General features: G+C 43.8%; 1 protein-coding gene across 2 annotated transcripts; it reads left to right on the plus strand.

Annotated features, from left to right (window-relative positions):
• Positions 1–443: 443 nt before the first annotated feature.
• Positions 444–17,913, plus strand: seh1l (SEH1-like (S. cerevisiae)). 2 transcript variants are annotated; one of them, XM_017716926.2, is made up of 9 exons: positions 444–698; positions 2,199–2,249; positions 2,718–2,864; positions 3,791–4,002; positions 4,591–4,689; positions 5,216–5,356; positions 5,687–5,844; positions 7,449–7,602; positions 17,630–17,913. In XM_017716926.2, exons 1-9 carry the CDS (start codon positions 588–590, stop codon positions 17,805–17,807), a joined length of 1,251 nt encoding a protein of 416 aa, XP_017572415.1. In that variant the 5' UTR covers positions 444–587; the 3' UTR covers positions 17,808–17,913. The 2 variants fall into 2 exon arrangements, with proteins under 2 accessions (XP_017572415.1, XP_017572416.1); XM_017716927.2 differs by lacking the exon at positions 17,630–17,913 and adding an exon at positions 11,084–11,378.
• The last annotated feature ends 4,266 nt before the right edge of the window (positions 17,914–22,179 follow it).

Here is a 22,179-nt window from a genome sequence, read left to right on the forward strand (position 1 = left end):
AGATATGGTGCAAAAAAATAAAATAAAAATATGTAATTAAATGAACGCTTCGATGTACCGTTTTATCATCGATTTGTGGTTTCGGTTTTCTGTTATCGGTCCTCCCGCCGAGCAGGTGGCACTTTGAGATTTCTGACCCGCGGAAGAAACACAGGTCCGATAAAAGGGAACGTAAATGAAATATAGATAGAATGTAAATGGAGAGATATGGTGTGGACAAAAAATATTAAGATAAATAAAATAAAATAAAGTGTACACATAAAAGCAAGTGTAACAGGGATTGGTCATTTTAAAATGTAAAACGCAACGTTTATATAAAGAATAATACAAATGTAGAATGAAAGTAATAATTTTAATAATTCCGAGGGGGACTTTTATTATGCTTCGTGACGGTTCTGCTCCAGTCCGGCGCGAGGCGCCGGCGGCGCGTGCGGATAGCAGAAGAAGGCGGTAAAATGGCTCGTTGGTGAAGCGGCCGCCGGAGACTGAAGGCAGATATTTCAGATTTTACGGGTTTAATCTGAGTGTAAACCCGTTTCCGAGCGCGTTGAGCTGCTGCTGTGAGCCGAACCCGTCGGCAGGGGAGGATGTTTGTGGCCCGGAGTATCGCCGCGGATCATAAAGATCTGATCCACGATGTTTCGTATGATTTCCACGGGCGGCGAATGGCGACCTGCTCCAGCGACCAGAGCGTCAAGGTACAAAACAAGCGAATATTTATACAAATATCTCCACTATTTTAACACCTAACCCCCTCCATCCAGCCTGCAGGGCTCTTATGTTTATGCTGCTTGTTTATTTAGTTCATTTTCCGAAGTTTCCTTCCTACTTCGCCAGCTTCTTGTTCGGATTTTCCCGGTCCACCTTAAATAGTGCAGCTGCTACATTGTGTCTCTGTATTCGGGCTCCGGCGCCTGAATGGAACTACATTGCCATTTAAGGTGGAACGGGAAAATTCGAATACAAACCTGAAGCCGAGGTTTGTGTTGTTTGGTGCTGTTGGATTCCTAATAACAGTCTTTTGCCAAGTTATATCGGTTGTTCATTTTCTGAAGTCGTGGTTTTGTTCGTCGTCTTCTTGTTGGGAGTGTTCACGCCACACACGTGTTCACGAGTGTGCACGCCACCTGTGCAGCAAATCCAGTCGTGAAATTTCCCCACTACTAAATATTCCACAGTCAACTGTCAGTGGGATTATAACAAAGTGGAAGTGATTGGGAATGACAGCAACTCAGCCACGAAGTGGTCGGCCACGTAAAATGACAGAGCGGTCAGCGGATGCTGAGGGGCATAGTGCGCAGAGGTCACCGACTTTCTGCAGAGTCAATCACTACAGACCTCCAAACTTCATGTGGCCTTCATGTCAGCTCAAGAACAGCGTAGAGAGCTTCATGGAATGGGTTTCCATGGCCGAGTAGCTGCATCCAAGCCTTACATCACCAAGCGCAATGCAAAGCGTGGAATGCAGTGGTGTAAAGCGCCGCCACTGGACTCTAGAGCAGTGGAGACGTGTTCTCTGGAGTGACCAATCACGCTTCTCCGTCTGGAAATCCGATGGACGAGTCTGGGTTTGGCGGTTGCCAGGAGACGGTACTTGTCTGACTGCACTGAGCCGAGTGTAAAGTTTGGTGGAGGGGGGATCATGGTGTGGGGTTGATTTTCAGGATTTGGGCTCGGCCCCTTAGTTCCAGTCAAAGGAACTCTTAAAGCTTCAGCACCAAGAGATTTTGGACAATTTCACGCTCCCAACTTTATGGGGACAGTTTGGGGATGGCCCCTTCCTGTTCCAACATGACTGAACACCAGTGCACAAAGCAGGTCCATGAAGACGGATGAGCCAGTTTGGTGTGGAAGAACTTGACTGGCCTGCAGTCAAGGTGGAAAAGCCTTGCCAGAAGAGGTGAAGCTGTTGTAGCTGCAAAGGGTGGGCCGACATCACATTAAACCCTATGGATTAAGAATGGGACGTCACTCAGGTTCATATGCGTGTGGAGGCAGACCAACTCTGCATGTGCTCAGCTGCTTAGTGGGTTACTCTGTATTTCTAGCTGAAATATTTAGGAAAAGTTCTTTGTTTTTCTTTTTTTTTTTTTTTTTTATTTCTTTATCTGCTTAGAGACAAAAAACAAAACAATAGAGGTGTTTCCAGCAGTGTCTGCTGAAATGGTATAAATTGTCCTGTGTTTGATTTTTAAAAGGTTTGGGACAAAAGTGACAACGGAGAATGGCACTGCACAGCCAGCTGGAAGGTACCGATTTCTCATTTTTAATAACGTCAGAAACTTTCTAATAACTTATAAGCTACAACGCACTGATCGTCTCTTCTGATACAGACCACCGGTACGGACACTAACTCCATCTAACCTAAGTAGCCTGTGTTTTTTTCACAATTCCACTTTATACGTAATTTTTATAGTGAAATGTTTTAGTTTCTGCTACATCAACACTTCCATAAAATCTGTTTACGTCTTAGTGTTTTTTTGCATTGCACCTTTGCTGATAGACCAAGTTTTCCATGTCATTTAATCAGACACTTTTTTTCTTTTTCTTTTTTCATTGATGCATTTTTTGAATTTCACTTTTTTTTTAATCCGTTTTAAATGAATGCTGGTACAGGATGGCGTCGGTGCTGCACCACTCATAAACATAATCTAAAATTGTGTCTTCCACTTTAACGTTAACGCTGTTCTCTGTGTTTGTTGCTCTGATGCGTTCAGACTCACAGTGGCTCAGTGTGGAGGGTGACGTGGGCTCACCCGGAGTTCGGACAGGTGCTGGCGTCCTGCTCTTTCGACCGCACCGCCGCAGTGTGGGAGGAAATAGTCGGTGAATCCAATGACAAACAGCGTGGACTCAGTCACTGGGTGAGACCAACCGGAAGATAACAATTATAACTATTTTATATATATATATATGAGAGAGTTGCTGTCAGAAAAAAACCTTGTATCTCCAAAATGGCAACTTCACAGGAGAAGCAAAAAACCTATTTTACTTTTAATGGAAGTCAGTGGAACCAGACTTTTTTCCAAGTAATTCTGGGCAGTTTCTTTTGGTCCATTCCTTAAGAAACTTACAAACAGTGTAAAGAGTAACATGTACTTTTAAATTATGGCAGAAGCTGAAAAATGACAAAAATGGAGATACGAGTTTTTTTTCTGACAACAGCGATTATATATGTCTACATATTTGGTGGTTGGTTAGTGTAGTGGGTAACACCTCTGCCTTCTACGCTGTAGACTGGGGTTCAGTCCCCCGCCTGGGTAAACACCCTACACTATACCAATAAGAGTCCTTGGGCAAGACTCCTAACACCACCTTGGCCTCCCTGTGTTAAATGATCAAATTATAAGCCACTCTGGATAAGAGCGTCAGCCAAATGCCATAAAATGCAAAATGTAGATGCATATTTCTGGGCATTATGGTGTTAAATGTGTGGCAAGTTGTATCCATGCGAGACTTCTAGTAAACTAATAAATCCTCATGTATGTAATTTGGTGCACTTTAGCTGTTGCCGTGTGAACCAAATGAAAGAAATATTCCAGAAATTCCGAACTCTGGCAACTAAAAGGTTTGTGAAAACATACGAAAAGTGGGAAGTCGCATTCGAATTGAAAGGATTTTCACGAACTGTGCCAACAATAACAAACAATAGCAGTATCATGAATTTGATCTGTACTGCTGTCCATTTTGATCGATAACAGTAGGTCATGCAGCGTCAATCACAAATCAGGCATTAGTGCTGTGCTGGCTGCATTAGTGATGACCCATCGCTTTAAATCTACCTGTACAGATAAAGAGGACCACTCTGGTGGACAGCAGGACGTCGGTGACGGACGTGAAGTTCGCCCCGAAGCACATGGGCCTGGTTCTGGCCACCTGCTCTGCGGACGGAGTGGTGCGCATTTACGAAGCCCCGGACGTGATGAACCTCAGCCAGTGGAGTCTCCAGCATGAGATTTCCTGCAAGCTCTCCTGTTCCTGCATCTCCTGGAACCCCTCCAGGTGTGTCAGTCAGGGTGACCGTATACTCACATTAGAGCCAACAGTTCAGAGAATGCCGTCGTATAGTGGACAGTTTGGCTTGTGTTTGAGGCGTTCCAGCCTAAAAATAGTGTAATATGTTGTTTGTGGTGTTGTGCTGTGTTCTGTAGCTTAGCTTTATATCCCTCAGCCTCATCAGTCGGACAGGATTCACCTTTTCAAGTTTTCAGTCGTCACTGTTCTCTCACCACACTCAGAAGTAACGATACTAGACCATTTTAAACTAGACTGTTTTAAAACATTCAGTTATGAAAAGGAACAAATACCAACTTTTCACCTGGAGAACCTGATTTAAGCTCCACAATCAGACCTGAGAACCACTGTAGAACCTCTGAGGGAACATCTACACTGTTTGTACCTTGATGAATGAAAAATGGACCTGAACTGAACCTTCATTTCTAACATTGTACAATACCCAGCATGTACTGCACAAAACACCATACAACCACTGGGGATCCCTGAATTTTGACTGAATTTTGAAGAGTGTGACTAAAATGTGCTTCATTTGACTTCTTCATTAACATCAGTGTGCTTTTCTGTGTTTCTCAGCTCCCGTGCTCATCCTCCTATGATCGCTGTTGGCAGTGACGACAACAACGTGACGTACAGCGGGAAAGTACAAATCTATGAATACAATGAAAACACCAGGTGGGTCCACACCTCCTGTCTTCTCCATAACTCAGTGTGTGAGGTGTAAACAGAGAGATTCAGAGGGTTTGGTGTGAAATGGTTCAGACGTCTTTACAGTGGTGGTGATGGGAACCATCCAGAACCACCAGCGAACCTGCACGAGTCTTCTGAGCTTTGGAATGTTGATGGAAAATAGTGAAAAAACATATTATTCCAGATTTCTCCGGGGACTATTTTGGCGCACAAAAATCTGCATATTACGTATCCCTCCACCATGAATGGAGTTTAAGGTCAAAATGTTTGTCGTGAGGCAGTGAATTCAGAACCAGTTCATGTAGGAACTTTCTGTGAGGAGCTTTTAAAGGGGGACGTCTGGTTCCCATCACCACCACTGTGAGCAATTTTGAGTAGGTACGTTTGTCTAAACCGAGCGTTTCACACCAAACCGCTCTGAACGACTCTGTTTACATCTGAACTATTTAATTATACTAAATTGTGTTGAAAATGTGGTGTAATTTTTCTTTGTCCTGTCTTACTCCAACAGGAAGTACGCCAAAGCAGAAACGCTAATGACTGTTACAGATCCTGTTCACGACATCGCCTTTGCTCCGAATCTCGGGAGGTCTTTCCACGTTCTCGCCATAGCAACCAAAGATGTCCGCATTTTCAAGCTTATACCGCTCAGGTAAAGCACTTTAGGGTTATGTTATATATTTTCAGTCCACTGGCCAAGTGTCAGCATAAATAATGAAAAAATAAGTGGCCCAAGAATAGACCCTTGTGGTACGCCACAGCAGGTGTCGTGCTTTTCCAGATACAAATTTACCAAAGGTTGCTGAACACTGTCAGTCAATTATGTGTGAAACAGCTTGAGGACATTTTCCACAAAGTCCAGTCTTGTTTTCAAGCATGTCCAAAAGTAAACGGTGATTCGCTGTAATGACCCAAAGGTATTTTATTCAAATGAGTTATTTATAGTATCTAAATCTAAATTTCCCTTCTTGTCTCCCTCCAGGAGAGAAAATGCCACCAGCTCCGGCCCCACTAAGTTTGAGGTTCAGGTGATGGCTCAGTTTGACAGCCACAACTCGCAGGTGTGGCGCGTTAGTTGGAACATCACCAGCACCTTGCTCGCCTCCTCCGGAGACGACGGCTGTGTTCGCCTGTGGAAGGGTCAGAATGTTTAACTGATCTATGACTTCTGAGCTGTTGAAAAGAACTGCAACAAACAATTGTTTCTGTAATCAACTAATAGTGACTTTCGTTAATCCTCTAATCTTTTATTCCTTCTTTGGTTCTTCTCTCCCATGCACTGCCATCGTTCATAGCTCTGTCTGTGTGAAGTGATTTTATTAACTTTATTTGGTAGTTTAATGAAGTAACAAAGGCACAGAACCCATCAGAATGCAGCTACTACTAACGTATTTTTATCGCCCCCTACGCTTCCTGTAGTGTATTACAGTCTGTCAGAGTGACTGTGTGGATCATATGAACATTATAGAGCTTTTTAAATGAAACAGTAGAAGCCGTATCGCCCCCTACGCTTCCTGTAGTGTATTACAGTCTGTCAGAGTGACTGTGTGGATCATATGAACATTATAGAGCTTTTTAAATGAAGCAGTAGAAGCCGCATCGCCCCCTACGCTTCCTGTAGTGTATTACAGTCTGTCAGAGTGACTGTGTGGATCATATGAACATTATAGAGCTTTTTAAATGAAGCAGTAGAAGCCGTATCACCCCCTACGCTTCCTGTAGTGTATTACAGTCTGTCAGAGCGACTGTGTGGATCATATGAACATTATAGAGCTTTTTAAATGAAACAGTAGAAGCCGTATCGCCCCCTACGCTTCCTGTAGTGTATTACAGTCTGTCAGAGCGACTGTGTGGATCATATGAACATTATAGAGCTTTTTAAATGAAACAGTAGAAGCCGTATCGCCCCCTACGCTTCCTGTAGTGTATTACAGTCTGTCAGAGCGACTGTGTGGATCATATGAACATTATAGAGCTTTTTAAATGAAACAGTAGAAGCCGTATCGCCCCCTACGCTTCCTGTAGTGTATTACAGTCTGTCAGAGCGACTGTGTGGATCATATGAACATTATAGAGCTTTTTAAATGAAACAGTAGAAGCCGTATCGCCCCCTACGCTTCCTGTAGTGTATTACAGTCTGTCAGAGCGACTGTGTGGATCATATGAACATTATAGAGCTTTTTAAATGAAACAGTAGAAGCCGTATCGCCCCCTACGCTTCCTGTAGTGTATTACAGTCTGTCAGAGCGACTGTGTGGATCATATGAACATTATAGAGCTTTTTAAATGAAACAATAGAAGCCGTATCGCCCCCTACGCTTCCTGTAGTGTATTACAGTCTGTCAGAGTGACTGTGTGGATCATATGAACATTATAGAGCTTTTTAAATGAAACAGTAGAAGCCGTATCGCCCCCTACGCTTCCTGTAGTGTATTACAGTCTGTCAGAGCGACTGTGTGGATCATATGAACATTATAGAGCTTTTTAAATGAAACAGTAGAAGCCGTATCGCCCCCTACGCTTCCTGTAGTGTATTACAGTCTGTCAGAGCGACTGTGTGGATCATATGAACATTATAGAGCTTTTTAAATGAAACAGTAGAAGCCGTATCGCCCCCTACGCTTCCTGTAGTGTATTACAGTCTGTCAGAGCGACTGTGTGGATCATATGAACATTATAGATGCTCTCTCTTCGTGTGTAGTGCAGAAGACTGACTCCTTCTGTGTTTATATTTTGTTTTACAGCTAACTACATGGATAATTGGAAGTGTACGGGGATCCTGCGCGGTGACGGAAGCCCAGTGAACGGCTCCTCAGGTCAGGGGACGGCCCTGAGCGCCGTGGGGTCGGCCGGAGCTCAGAGTCAGAACAGCGTGGTTGGGGCAGCGTCTGCTGGCAGGTACGGAGCGATGGAGCTGCAGCTTTAGGGTTTCTGACCGACTGCATGAAAACCTTCATAACCTGCTCCTGTCTTATAATCCAGTTGTAATACATTATTGTTAAGGTGTAATTTTATAGCGGCTTACTTACTAAATTACATGTACAGTCTAGGTCGCAGGTTTGAGCCATCAGACTTGTTCCTGTTTGGTTTAATGTCCGAAAATGAACACAGGAAGGATGTTATGTGTGTAAGTGATATTTTCCCCAGTTCAAGTTAATCATGGTGGCGCAGACTGAACTGGAGAATCTGAACCACGGTTACAATAACAAAAACGCGTCAAATGTGTGCAGATTTCACCGTTAGTGTAAAATGTGGTATAAAACATTAATTATTATTAAAAGGAAGTAATTAAAAAAGAAAATGTACAAAAACACTAAACTGCAAAGCATGCTGGGAAGCTTCTAATGCGGTATTGGTTATTAAGGACAGAGTTTTTGCTGTTCGTAAGCAATGATGGTTGAAAACTGACATCATTAAGCAAAGCTAACTAAACCATCTAGAATATTATAATATTGGTTATACATTTATTTATATAGGCTGTTTTTTTTTTTCCCTGATTTTCTCCCCAATTTGTCCACATCCACCGTTAGCCAGGTCTCCCTCCACCACTTTATAGTACCAGCGCTGGTAGCACAAGCTTCCTCCAGGTTATGTGAAGCTTCGTGCCTCTTATCAAACTGGCGCAAACGCAACGTCATCAGAGCTTGACGTGTTTGGAGGAGGACGCTTACTGCTAATACTGTTAAATAGGGCTGGGCAATAAAGCGATGACGATAATTATCGCGATGTAACTTTTCCTCGATAGAGCAGTAAGACATTTTCAATATAATACACCAAAAGAGACGCCGCTGTGCTGTTGCAGTCAGTGAGCTTTCAATCACCAATATTTGTCAGATTTAAAATAGTATATTTAAATGTTTAACTAAATTTTGTGGTTTAAAAAAAAAAACACTGGCCAGCTGCCCCATAGCAGTACCACCATTGCCCACTGGGGGCAGCAGGTTAAAAACTACAGCAGTAGGCAATAATGCTGTTTATTTGCTATTTACTCAACCTCATTGATCTTCTGAGTGATTACAGGAGAAGACGAAACGTCATTATAAATTAATGCAACAGGATTTTATTCTGAGTCATTTCTGTCAGGCAGTCATCACAAAACATTCCCACAGCATAAGATAGACAGATTAGATTGGACTTTATTGATCCTGACGGGAAACTGCAGTGTTACAGTAGTGAGACACTGTATTGCCGGCTCGGCCACTTAGTTCCAGTGAAAGGAACTCTTAATGAATTAGAGTGGAGACTGTGAGCCAGGCCTTCTCCTCCAACGTCAGTGTCTGACCTCACAAATGCGCTTCTGGAAGAACGGTCAGAAATTCCCATAAACACTCCTAACCCTTGTGGAAAGCCTTCCCAGAAGAGCTGAAGCTGTTATAGCTGCAAAGGGTGGGAGACATCACATTAAACCCTATGGATTAAGAATGGGATGTCACTCAGGCTCATATGTGTGTGAAGCCAGATGAGCGAATACTTTTGGCAATATTGTGTATATTAAGCAGAAATAAAATGGGAATAAAAATAGACAAATGAAGTAAACAGAGCAGGAATGGAAGTATATTTTTCGCATATTTACATAGCGGCATACAGCTGCTGTGCTCGAATGATGTAGAAAATTAAAAATAGCCAGAATATGAAATGTTTCGTTAAGACAACAACAATATTGCTGCTGTCGGAACAAAACCATGTATCTTCATTTCTGTTTTTCAGTTTTTGATTGGCGGCGGCGGGGGAGGGCATTCTGGTTCCGTTAGATTAGATTAGATTAGATTAGATTAGATTAGATTAGATTAGATTAGATTAAGTGACCCTTATTAGTCCCACAATGGGGAAATTTCACCTCTGCATTGAACCGATCTGTGAAGTGAAACACCACAAACACACTAGTGAGCAGTGAGCACACTTGCCCGGAGCGGTGGGCAGCCCTATCTGTAGTGTTGGTTAACACCTCTGCCTTCTACACTGTAGACTAACACCGCCTTGGCCTGCCTGTGTGAAATGATCAAATTGTAAGTCGCTCTGGATAAGAGCGTCAGCCGTAAGTGAACACACTTCAGGTGAAACATTCAGTGGAGCAAACTTCAGACCTCCTCATAAATTCATGTAAGCAAAAATAAAATGAGCAGATAAGTAAATTAACAGACTGTGGTAGTGAGTACTGACCGATTCTGATCCTGCACTCCTAACAGCTCTGCAGCGTTTTATCTGAGGCTCAGTGAAAGAGGCTGCTGCAGATGTTTTGGCTTATTTATCTGAGATGAAGTCCGACCGCGGGTCAGTCTGACTCGTTAAAGAATGCCGGTCTTGTTTGCAGTAAAATTTGAGCACAAACTCTCTAAAAGAATCGATCGCGTCTTCACCCGACGCACAAGGTCGTTGTCTGCAGCGCGTTTAGGGAATCTTTTAAAAAGATGCACAGTTGTTGCTATGGCAATTGTGTTCTAGGCAACAAGTGCTTCTTTCCAGAAGAGCATGAGGCTGCATCACAGTTACCAAAATATCTGAAGGGTTTTTTTTTTTTTTTTTTTTTTTGACACACTGGTACTTCAAGGGAAATTCCACCAGTATTCCTTAATTTCTGCATTAATTCAGTGTTTGAGATTTGTTTTCAGAGTGGGTTTGGTGTGAAATGGTTAAGATGTCTTTACAGTGGTGGTGATGGGAACCAGGCGTCGCCATGACTACAACACAGATATAGACACTTTATTTACCATCCAGAACCACCAGAGAACCTACACGAGTCTTCTGAGTTCATATGGAATGTTGATGATGGAAAACAGTGGAAAATCTGGAATAATGAGTTTTCTTTGGGGACTTTTGCCGCACAGCGCCCTGCATGTCTCCCTCCACCATGAATGGAGTTGAAGTTCTCTAAACTCTCATAAAACAGCGTCTCAGTCATCAGGCAGTGAATTCAGAACCAGCTCATGTAGGAACTTTCTTTGAGGAGGGTTTAGAGGGGGGACGTCTGGTTCCCATCACCACCACTGTGAACTCTGCATTTCACACCAGACCACTCTGAAAACTCGAGACATCTTTTAATCTTTTTTTTGTGGTTATTCTGGCTGCGTTGCTTGGCCTCCATCCGCCTGCAGGGTTATAGCTGCAGCAACAGTGATGTCAGAGTTGTAGCTTGCCTACCTAAAAGGCAGTGAGGTGCTCTCAACCTCTTAAAGTCCCAGGCTTATTATTCAGCAACTACAAGGACTTCGGGGCAAACTAGCTGAGCTGTTCTTGGGTCACAGAAGTGTGTAATAAAACTTTGGAGTCTCAGTCGAATACCATGAACTCTTGCATATACTTTTTATCTGAAAATGATTGTGAATAATAACAGGACCTGCTTGTTTGTGGATGTTCTGAACGCATGTTTTGTTTTTAACAGAAAAAAAGCTCAGCTGATGCCAGGCTAACGACGGCTGGCTGCTTGCTGCATGCACACACGCACAGACACACAGGACTGGAAGAGAATCCCCCCCTCGACGCCTCCACAGACACCTCAGCCTCCTCCAGATACTAATCCAACCGTGTGCCGACTGCCTTCAGTGTGAGACTGAAAGAAGTGCAGACTTGCTGATTGTGTGTTGTGTTTGGTGGCACTTACTTTCCTTCTTTGTGTTTTGGTTTAATCTTAATGAAAGACCTGAGTGTTTGTTAATGTTACGCTGCTCAGCCCAGGATCATTTCCTTTTGTCTTTATTTTGGGGAATTTTCTGCGCGATTCACTGTTTAAGTTGTAATCAGAGAGATCCAGAGGGTTTGGTGTGAACTGGTTCAGACGTCTTTACAGTGGTGGTGATGGGAACCAGGCGTCGCCATGACTACAACACAGATATAGACACTTTTTTTACCATCCAGAACCACCAGAGAACCTACACGAGTCTTCTGAGCTTATATGGAATGCTGATGATGGAAAACAGTGGAAAATCTGGAATAATGAGTTTTCTTTGGGGACTATTTTGCCGCACAGCGCCCTGCATGTCTCCCTCCACCATGAATGGAGTTGAAGTTCTCTAAACTCTCATAAAACAGCGTCTCAGTCATCAGGCAGTGAATTCAGAACCAGCTCATGTAGGAACTTTCTTTGAGGAGGGTTTAGAGGGGGGACGTCTGGTTCCCATCACCACCACTGAACTCTGCATTTCACACCAAACCACTCTGAACGAATCTTAACCCTTTAATACTTGTGAAAAATAAATGGTGCATCCATAATTTAGTTTTTTTTTGCAGGGTTTCTCTTGTAATCCATTCCAAGCATGTTTATTTGTCTGATGGATATATCGTCAAAACAGGAGAGCTAATGAAACTTTACCATTTAAAATAAAAGACTAATGTCTTTAATACTAAACGCTCTTAGAACACCAAAATAATTTGTGCGCTACTTCAGATTGAAGCACTGGAAAACCGCTGGCTTTCAAAATAAGTCTAACCTGCCGAGGCCATGCTGTGGGTGTTGTGGGACACGTTAAAGACGACAAATTGTAGTAAAATAGCTTCTTTGTTTAAGGAGTTCGGGCTGAATGCTGATGTTGCTAAACCGCGGTTTGTGAGCAGTTCCTGTTCCGTTCCGTTCATCGTTGGCCACATCAGCATGTTTGGTCTGGCTGTTCCTTAATCCTTTCTGGTAAAGGAGTACGGGTTGTGAGATATTAATCCACTAATGCCTTCAACTGTACTAATCCCAGACGTTTGTGTTTGAGTTCAGCCTGGAGCCACGGTTCCTCGGAGAGTGGGGTCTGTTATCATGCAGCACTAACAGCAGAGGGAGACACTGGGCTGAGTTTGCTTTGGTGCTGAGCTTTCATTCCTTTCTGTCGCTGCTGGTGAGCGAGAGTCGATTATACTGAGCAAATACTCCACCTGCATTTCAGTCCTATTGAAAGAGGTGTGGACGTGTGGCTGAAAGGAGCAGTTCACCAAAAATCCAAGTTTTTTTTTTTTTTTCTCGACTGTATCTCAGATGTGGTCGATCAGCCAGGACGAGTCTGCATCTTTAGCTCAAGCACTGGAGCTGGGCTGATGTTGCTAGTAGAGCAGAACAGTTAAGCGTTTTATATCAAGATACATTGTGACCATTGTTGTCTGAAGTGAGGTCTTAAGCAGGGATGTTTAATCTAATAATACCGAGCTTGTGAGCTGCCTGCAGTCAAACGCAACCAGATGCCCATGCGCTGTGACATCACAGCCACAACTAACTTGCAGTCTGGTGCACTATGTTCAAGCCTGAAGGCACAAAAAGGAGAGATGCTGGTCGTTTTGGCCGCAAAAAAGCAGCCTGGCTGCTTGAACAAAACATCTTGAGTATTTATCTTCAAAGCTTGACCTCTAAATCTCAGTTTTTATCTCAGGGTCTTTACGCTCACCTATTGGGGAAAATCCACTAATTCCAAGCCTAATTCGGTGTGTGAGATGTAAACAGAGAGATCCAGAGGGTTTGGTGTGAAACGGTTCAGACGTCTTTACAGTGGTGGTGATGGGAACCAGGCGTCGCCATGACTACAACACAGATATAAACACTTTATTTACCATCCAGAACCACCAGAGAACCTACACGAGTCTTCGGAGTTCATATGGAATGTTGATGATGGAAAACGGTGGAAAATCTGGAATGATGAGTTTCCTTTGGGGACTATTTTGCCGCACAGCGCCCTGCATGTCTCCCTCCACCATGAATGGAGTTGAAGTTCTCCAAACTCTCATAAAACAGCGTCTCAGTCATCAGGCAGTGAATTCAGAACCAGCTCATGTAGGAACTTTCTGTGAGGAGGGTTTAGAGGGGGGACGTCTGGTTCCCATCACCACCATGTTCTTTTATAGAGATTATTACTGTTTAAATCGCAGTCACAATTTAAAAAAAATATTTTATGAGCTGTTACTGTTATACCAACTAAAAATTGTAGAAGCGACTTTCAAACATCAAACATGCCTTGAGTGGCTGACTAGATTCTGGATAAGTGGAAAACCTGGTCTTTATGGGTCCCCTGTAGACGCTCTACACAGACTTACATCGTTAACAGACTTTCTGCTGATGTTCAGTTGATCGTTGTGGTTAGGAGTATATGTAGGTTTTACCTTGAGGTTAAGGTGAGGATGAGGTTTAGGGTTGAGGTTAGGTTTAATGAACTCTTTCACACTAAACTTGAAGTTGAATTGGATTTAATGGCTGTTAAGTTGAATGTTCCTTGGATACACTGGACATTCACAAAGAATCTACAGTAGACCATCCAAACAGTGTTACTGAAAACCTGTATACAGTTTATTTTTTTGGTGAACTGTTCCTTTAATTCTGCTCAGACAGTCAGCTGTCTCCTCTTTTGGTCTTTTCCTGCTCTAACACACCTAATTAACCTCAGCAGGTAATTATGAAGCCGTTTGTGAGGCGAGTCAGGTGAGTCAGAGCGGAAAATCTACACTTTATGAGCTCCACCTCCCTTATAGCTCCACTGTGTAGGTGTACAGTTATAGACTGTAGCTCATCTGTTTCTACAGAGTTCGTCAGCCCTTCTACCTCATTCATCACTGGTCAGTTTCTGACCACAGGGACCGCTGGTGTCCAGATGTTATTAGTGTGGTGGTTCATTCACAGCACAGCAGTGACGCTGACATGGTTGGGTGTGTGTGTGTGTGTGTGTGTGTGTGTGTGTGTGTGGAGTTTTCACACACGTCAGTATCACTGCTAGGTTGAGACTGGAAGGTCCACCCAAAAACGTCCAGACCCGTAGCGGCTCTGGTCAGAAACTGACCGTTGATGAAGGACTAAAGGATGGAAAACACAAACTGTACATTGGATGAGTTACAGTCTCTAACTGATTACCAGCAAGGTGGAGCTATGGGAGAGGGGTTTCTGATAAAGTGGCCAGGCAGAGTATCCCACCTCCAAGCGCTCAGTCCATTACAGTTTTGGCTGAATGTGAAGTGAAGCCTGCTGTCATGGACGGCTCATGACCTCCTGACCAATCAAAGCACTGTCCTGTTATCCTGTCTTGGTTGTTCCTTTAACCTGGGGTTGTTGAGTGTTTATAATACAGTACGTTATTTCTGTAAATGTGGGTCACAGCATTTCTGGGTGTTTTAATAAAGCCTATTCCACGTCGTGATGAGTGTTTTCTGAACATAATGCATCTCAGATGTGTCTTTTGTGGTGTTTCTGTTATTCAGGCAGTGTAATTGAATTGAAATAATAGTTTGGTGAGGAAACGAAGGAGATCGAGGAGAAAAGGATCATTTTATGCAGTTAAAGCTGCAGTGTGAAAGATTTAGTGACATCTAGTGGTGAGGTTGCAGAGTGCAACCAGCTGAATCCTCCTTCACCGTTCCCTCTCCAAGCGTGTAGTAGAACCTACGGTGGACATCAGGTTTTCTATCACCTGTCCCATGTTTAAGAAGAAGTCAGATCCTCCACATGTCAAAATTTGGCTTCTCAGACTTCTCAAGCAACAGCGAATGGTCAGCAGCAACCACTGATTCTTCTTTTTACGTCTAACAAAGCACAAAGGGCGTACCATATACACTCAAAGAGCCCTTTGCCTCATTAAGGAGTTCTTCAGATTGATGGAAAATGTCCTGTAGGTGGTTCTATATAGAACTTTTTTGAAAAGCCTTCACCGATGAGGCAGATCAGCTGCTCTCTGTAGTTCTACAGTTACAGACTGTAGTCCATCTGTTTCTCTGATACTCTGTTACCCTGTTCTTCAGTGGTCAGGACCCCCATGGACCCTCACAGAGCAGGTACTGTTTGGGTGGTGGGTCATTCTCAGCACTGCAGTAACACTGACATGGTGGTGGTGTGTTAGTGTGTTGTGCTGGTCTGAGTGGATCAGACACAGCAGTGCTGCTGCAGTTTTTAAACACTGTGTCCACTCACTGTCCACTCTATTAGACACTCCTACCTTGTCGGTCCACCTTGTAGATGTAGAGTCAGAGACGACAGCTCATCTGCTGCTGCAGTTTGTGTTGGTCATCCTCTCGTCCTTCATCAGTGGTCACAGGACGCTGCTGGCTGGATATTTTTGGTTGGTGGACTATTCTCAGTCCAGCAGCGACACTGAGGTGTTTAAACACTCCAGCAGTACTGCTGTGTCTGATCCACTCAGACCAGCACCACGTCAGTGTCACTGCAGTGCTGAGAATGACCCACCACCCAAACAGTACCTGCTCTGTGAGGGTCCATGGGGGTCCTGACCACTGAAGAACAGGGTAACAGAGTATCAGAGAAACAGATGGACTACAGTCTGTAACTGTAGAACTACAGAGAGCAGCTATACAGTCAGTGGAGCTGATAAAGTGGACAGTGAGCGTAGAAACGAGGAGGCGGTCAGAACGTTACGCCCGATTGTATTTTTATGTATTAAAGACTGTTGATTTAATTGTGTTTGTATACCAGACTGACCTAACTCACCCCTCAGTCTACCTTTCTACTGGAAAATATTAATGGCCCTGATGAATATGTAAATCATTCACAGTCTGAAACACATTCGGGACTTTAACTGATCTTGGACTAAAACCCTTTTGCTCCGAGTTTCTGTGTTTACATGCAAACATTTTTGCCAATCTGATTGAAAACGGTCAGATTTCAGACTCAGACTGAGGTGTTTATTCTCACTCTGCTCAACAATCTGATGAAAATCTTCGTTTACATGCCGACTACAAGTAATCCGATGCAGAATGACGTGCATGCGTGGAGCAGCGCTGAGAGTGAACGTGAACATCACGTGAGGTCCAGTCAGAGTGAGATGAGCAGCAGTGAGCAGTGCTTGTGTTTTTAATTGCTTTGAACTGACGTCAGACTCAGAAAAACGTCCTTCACATGCGCTTATAAAAGAAGACGTCGTGCTCTGAGATGCATAAGCTGGCCGTCCGTCCCACCGCCGTCTTTTAAAGCTCAGAGTATAAACCTCGTCTCCTCCACAGGTCAGTTTCAGCCCCGCCGCGTTGACCGATATAAACCTTTCGCTGTGACGTGCACATGCACAGAATGTTCTTCCACCTTCCGATAGGGAATGTAATCGGATTCAGGCGTTCACACGGATATTATTCTTCTATTTATTTACAGGATTACCCACCTCGTTCAATCGGATAGAAACTGTATTCCGAATGGCCTCGATCGGATGAGTCTATTCCGACTGAGGTGTTTACATGGACGTATTCTATTCCGATTGAGCTATTAGTCGGATTATTAACGGATTATCAGGCTGCGTGTAAACGTGGCTAGTGACTCTAAACCTAAATTACGATTATTTTATTAAAACTAATGATTGGACGTTCCATTTTGTCATACCTACTGAAACTTTACCAAATGCTTCAGTAGTGACTTTTTGCTGCTGACAATTTTAGCTCAAAAATCGAGCAAAGACAGCTTTGAACAGCTATACACACCTAAAATCATCATATTTTTCATTAAAACACATAAAATCTGTGTTTCGGTGGTGATGATTCTTAATGCTCCACTGACTTTCAGACTTTGGGACACATTTACTCAAAACAGTGGGATCTAACTGCTCACCATGTGGCCATGAGGGCCAGGGATGCAGCCTCACCTCCTGCTCCTGCTCTGTAGGCCCCGCCTACAGACTAAAACTCTGTGTTTTGGTAATTTGACATTTTTGCAATAAAATTTTTGTTTTATTTAATTAAAAAAAACACTAAAACATGTATGAGTAAATTTATGGGTTTGACACGTCCCATTAGAAAGCACCCTATACATGATGATGATGTATATATCTTGTTTATTACTATCTCTATTAAGCCAACAGAGCAAAACGCATCCAGTTTACATTCTGGTTTTCACAACTGTGGAAAATAACTGCAATTAGCACGAATACTATTTGGGAGCAGCCAGTGATGTAACAGCTGTGACGGCCGAATGACAGACATTAATTTTATATGGAAATGATGAAGTTTATAAAAGCGTTCTCTCATTTTATGTGTGCAGATATTTTTTCCCGCACCTGGACCCCCCTCGAGCCGGATCCAGACTGGCCCTCCTCCTCCCCCCTCCCTCCCTCATCGAGCCGACCTGCGAGACTGATCACACACATGCACACCAACCGCCGCAGATACGCCGCCGATACACACCCGCCCTCCCCACACAGCCTGCAGAACATGACTGACACACACAATGAAGTAGACCTAAAACTTCAGAGCGGTTTGGTGTGAAACGCTCCGTTCTAGGTAAACTGACCGAGTCAGAACCGTTCACACTGGTGGTGATAGGAACCAGACGTCCCTCTAAAAGCTCCTCACAGAAAGTTCCTACATGAACTGGTTCTGAATTCACTGCCTGATGACTGAGACGCTGTTTTATGAGAGTTTAGAGAACTTCAACTCCATTCATGGTGGAGGGAGACATGCAGGGCGCTGTGCGGCAAAATAGTCCCCAAAGAAAACTCATTATTCCAGATTTTCCACTGTTTTCCATCATCAACATTCCATATAAGCTCAGAAGACTTGTGTAGGTTCTCTGGTGGTTCTGGATGGTAAATAAAGTGTCTATATCTGTGTTGTAGTCATGGCGACGCCTGGTTCCCATCACCACCACTGTAAAGACGTCTGAACCGTTTCACACCAAACCACCTCTGTGGAGGAAGTATTTAAAAATCAGTGGTAGTTTAATTAGCTCAGCTATTGAAATGTGTGCTGTGGATGAACTGCTGGAGCGTTGAAGTGGAATTCCTCAAAGAGCGGATTGAGAGTCAGTGAGGAAAATAATCTCCACTTTTGGTTGAATTCATCTGGAAGTCCTGCATAATGTCTAATAAACACACGGCTGATTGTGTGTGTGGTGGTGTTCGGTGTGTGTGTGCAGTGTTTTTGCAGCCTTTACAGTGTCTGAACCTAAAGCTGCACTACGTAAGTCCCACGTGTGAAACACAAGGCCCGTGACACAATTCTGTCTGGCTTGTGAAATTTTTGAACTTTTTATTTGTACTAGCCTGTCTCACAATGCACTGCACTACATTTCCCAGCATGCACAGCAGCGTAAAGTGCCCCACCCCCCACCCCCAAGCAACCTATGGGACAGCAGTTCCACTTTAATTCTACACAAGTTTTAAAGCAGTCGTTTCACCGAACACACCGGCTGCTGTACACTCAAAAATGACCCCTAAAAACGAACAAACTTGTAGATGGCAAGAATCCAGTTGAAGGACACAGGCAGGTTTAAACAATCGCTGGGTCAGGTTATTTAATTTAAGTATAATTTAAAAATGAAATAAAAACACAGGCGTTCTCTGACCCACAGATTTGTTATGATTTTTTAACGTGGCCGCTTTAGTGGTCGAGTTCGACACCCCTGGCGTAAGTGTTACATTCGAATGCACAGCTACTGTTTATTATAGAGTTCAATGTTGAGTTACGACATGATTTGCATATATATGTATATGTAACTAGAACTTTTTCAGAGTAACTTTGAGCCGTTTCTTCTGGTCCATCTGTCATGAACTTTTGAAACAATGTGAAGGGCAACAGGCATTTTCAGATTACGTCAAAAAAATAAAAAATGATGAAAAACGGAGACACAAACATCTCGCTGCTGTCGGACCAAAACCTCGTATGTCCAGAAATGATGGTGCCCTTTACATTGTTTCAAAATTCCATGACGAACGGACGCCCTGGGTGAACCACCTGCCCTTCGTGATCATGTTAGAAAGTATGTTATCAATGGTTCTTCAGATTGATGGAGAATGTGTCGTATATGATTCTATATGGTTCTATCCTATGGTTCTATCCTATGGTTTAAACAGGGCTCTGCTATTGTTATAGGCTTAACACTGTGACAGTAACAGGGTCATGGGGGGAGCTGGAGCGGTCACTGGGCCACCATTCCATCTTCTGGAACAGGTACAAACAAGGCGCTGGGTGTGACTAAACTGGGTAGAAAACCGGGTTCCTTTCTCTTAAAAGAAATAAATAACAAAATGTTCAATTTCGCGTTGAACATTGAAAACTGCATCATTGGTATCGTATCAGTCACATCGCCGCGGATCATATCGGCGCAGCCCTGTGTGAAACTGCGTAGTGCAGAGCGGATGATAAATGTTTGGATATTAAACTCACTCGCAGCAGATGTAGGCGTTGGGGGCTTTTGCCCTGCAGGTTGTTTAGGCCACTTTTTATGAAAGGAACGTACCGTATGACAGGATGGTGTCCTAATTACACACCTGGCAACCCTGTGGCCATGTCTGTACTGGGCCTTCAGACCTGAGCCAGCGGGGTCAACATTCCTCTGTAAACAAGGCGTTTAGGAGGGTAAATGATGCAACCCCTCGTCTGTGGCGCTACACTCCTCGCCAGCCAACGCAGACTGGTGTCTTAGCCCCCCCACCCCACGCCCTGGCGGCACGCTCGAGTCCCCCAGGGCTCAGGATTCATTCAATTAAGCTCACACTGTGTGCGTGTGTGTTGGGGGGGGTGGGTGCTGGGGAGGGGGCTTTGTGGACGCAGCTGAATGTCTGGCCGTGGCATCACGTCTCAATTTAGACTGCAAAGGAAAAAATCCTTAAATCCTGAACTGGGGAATTTTAACCTGGGAATTTTAATCTGGGAATTTTAACCCAACAACTCACGTTCTTAAAAATGATGGTTCTTTAAGGGCTCTTAGAACCATGTACAACACATTCTCCATCAGTCTGAAGAACCATTGCACCATGCAGAGAACCCTTTAATCATGCAAAGGGTTCTCTGAGTGTTCACGGTGCTATGTAGAACCATGTTCTTTACTAAAGAACCCTTGAAGAACCATCTTTTTTAAGAGTGCCGATAACTCGTGTGTTTGGTGGTTCTAGCGGAGTGACTTAGCCAAGCAGCTAACCTGGCTAACTGCCCTAGCACTCTTAAAAAGGATGGTTCTTCAGGGGTTCTTCAGTAAAGAAAATGGTTCCACGAACAATCAAATAACCACCAATGAAATGGTTCTTCAGACTGAGGGAGGATGTGTCGTATATAGTTCTACAATTCTGAAACTTCTGAAAAGCGCTCTATATAGTGCCAAAAAGGGTTTGTTCACGGGTCTGTATAGAACATGGTTCTTCGGACTCATAGAGAATGTGTTGTATATGGTCCTACATAGCACCAAAAAGGGTTCTTCTATTGTTACACGCTTGAAACTTTAACAATAACAGAACCCTTTCTGTGCTATATAGAACCCTTTTCAAAAATGTTCTATGTAGAACGATATATAGCACATTCTCCATTCATCTGAAGAACATTTTACAATATAAAGAACCCTTTAATCATGCACAGTTCTCCGAGTGTTCTTGTTGAAATATGAAAAACGACACTCTTAAAAAGCCCTTCAAGAGATCTTTAGTACAGATAATGGTTCTCTATAGAACCATGAACACTTACAAACCATTTGCATGCTTCAATGGTTCTTTGCATGGGGGAATGGTTCTTTGGTCTGATGGAGAACGTGTTGTGATTCTGTGTAGCACCAAAAAGGGTTCTCCTACTGTTACGATGTCAAGCTTATAACAGTAGATGGACCCTCTTTGGTGCTACATAGAACCCTTTTCAAAAGGTTCCTTTGTAGAACCATATACACCACATTCTCCATCAGTCTGAAGAACCGTTCCACCATGCAGAGAACCATTTAAGCATGCGAATAAAACCGATGCCCTTACTAAAGAACCATCTTTTTTAAGTGTTTACAGACAGAAAGAGAACACCGACGTCTTCCCTGAAGAAAAGGACCATTAGAACCAACACGGATAAAATCTAAAGCTTTTTGCTTCCTAATGGGAAATGGTTTCCACTGGTTTCCCTTTAGATCCCATTAATAAACCATCAACTGCACCTGGAATCAGTCACAGCTCACCTGTTAGACCATTAGGATCCTTTACATTGTGATGTCAACCCATCGTGACAAGCCAAAACACATAGAAAACCACCAGGAACCACCAGAAAGACTTAATGGTTTCTATGGTTTTTCCCCATCAGGCTCCTTAATACGGGGTCTTGGTTTTCTTGCGGCCTGTGTTTGCTGAAGGCTGGTCAGACGCCCTGCACGCTTTAGTACTCCTGCTCTGCAGGTGGCGCTACAGCGTTTTCTAAAAATATTCACATCAAGTCGGAGTTTCTGTCCCCACACCCGTATTCAGGCAGGCCCCGCCCCCGCCGCGCCGTGATTGGCTACGCCTCACACGCGCAACCAGTCCGCCGTTTTTAGAAGCGCTGCGGCCCCGCCCCCTCTTCGAATATGCACGAATAATTCTAGAACGCCACGAAGTCCAGAACCCTAGAGTTCTGTACGCTCTAGAGCGCGCGAGAGCACAAACACACCGCGAGGACAGCGCAGTGAGTGCGCGCCGGGGGGCGGGGCTTGTCCTACGCGTTCTAAAAATGCTTTCGAGTACAAAACAAAACTGCGCGCTCCGCAGCCAATCACAGCGCACGACTCCGGAGTCCGCCAGCCAATCGGAGCTGCAGGAGGCGGGGTTATTCATGAAAACGGGTGTGATAAGAAAAAAAAACCAACACAGCGGA

Source organism: Pygocentrus nattereri, chromosome 27 (assembly GCF_015220715.1).
Source record: "Pygocentrus nattereri isolate fPygNat1 chromosome 27, fPygNat1.pri, whole genome shotgun sequence".
In the NCBI taxonomy this organism is placed as follows: domain Eukaryota; kingdom Metazoa; phylum Chordata; class Actinopteri; order Characiformes; family Serrasalmidae; genus Pygocentrus; species Pygocentrus nattereri.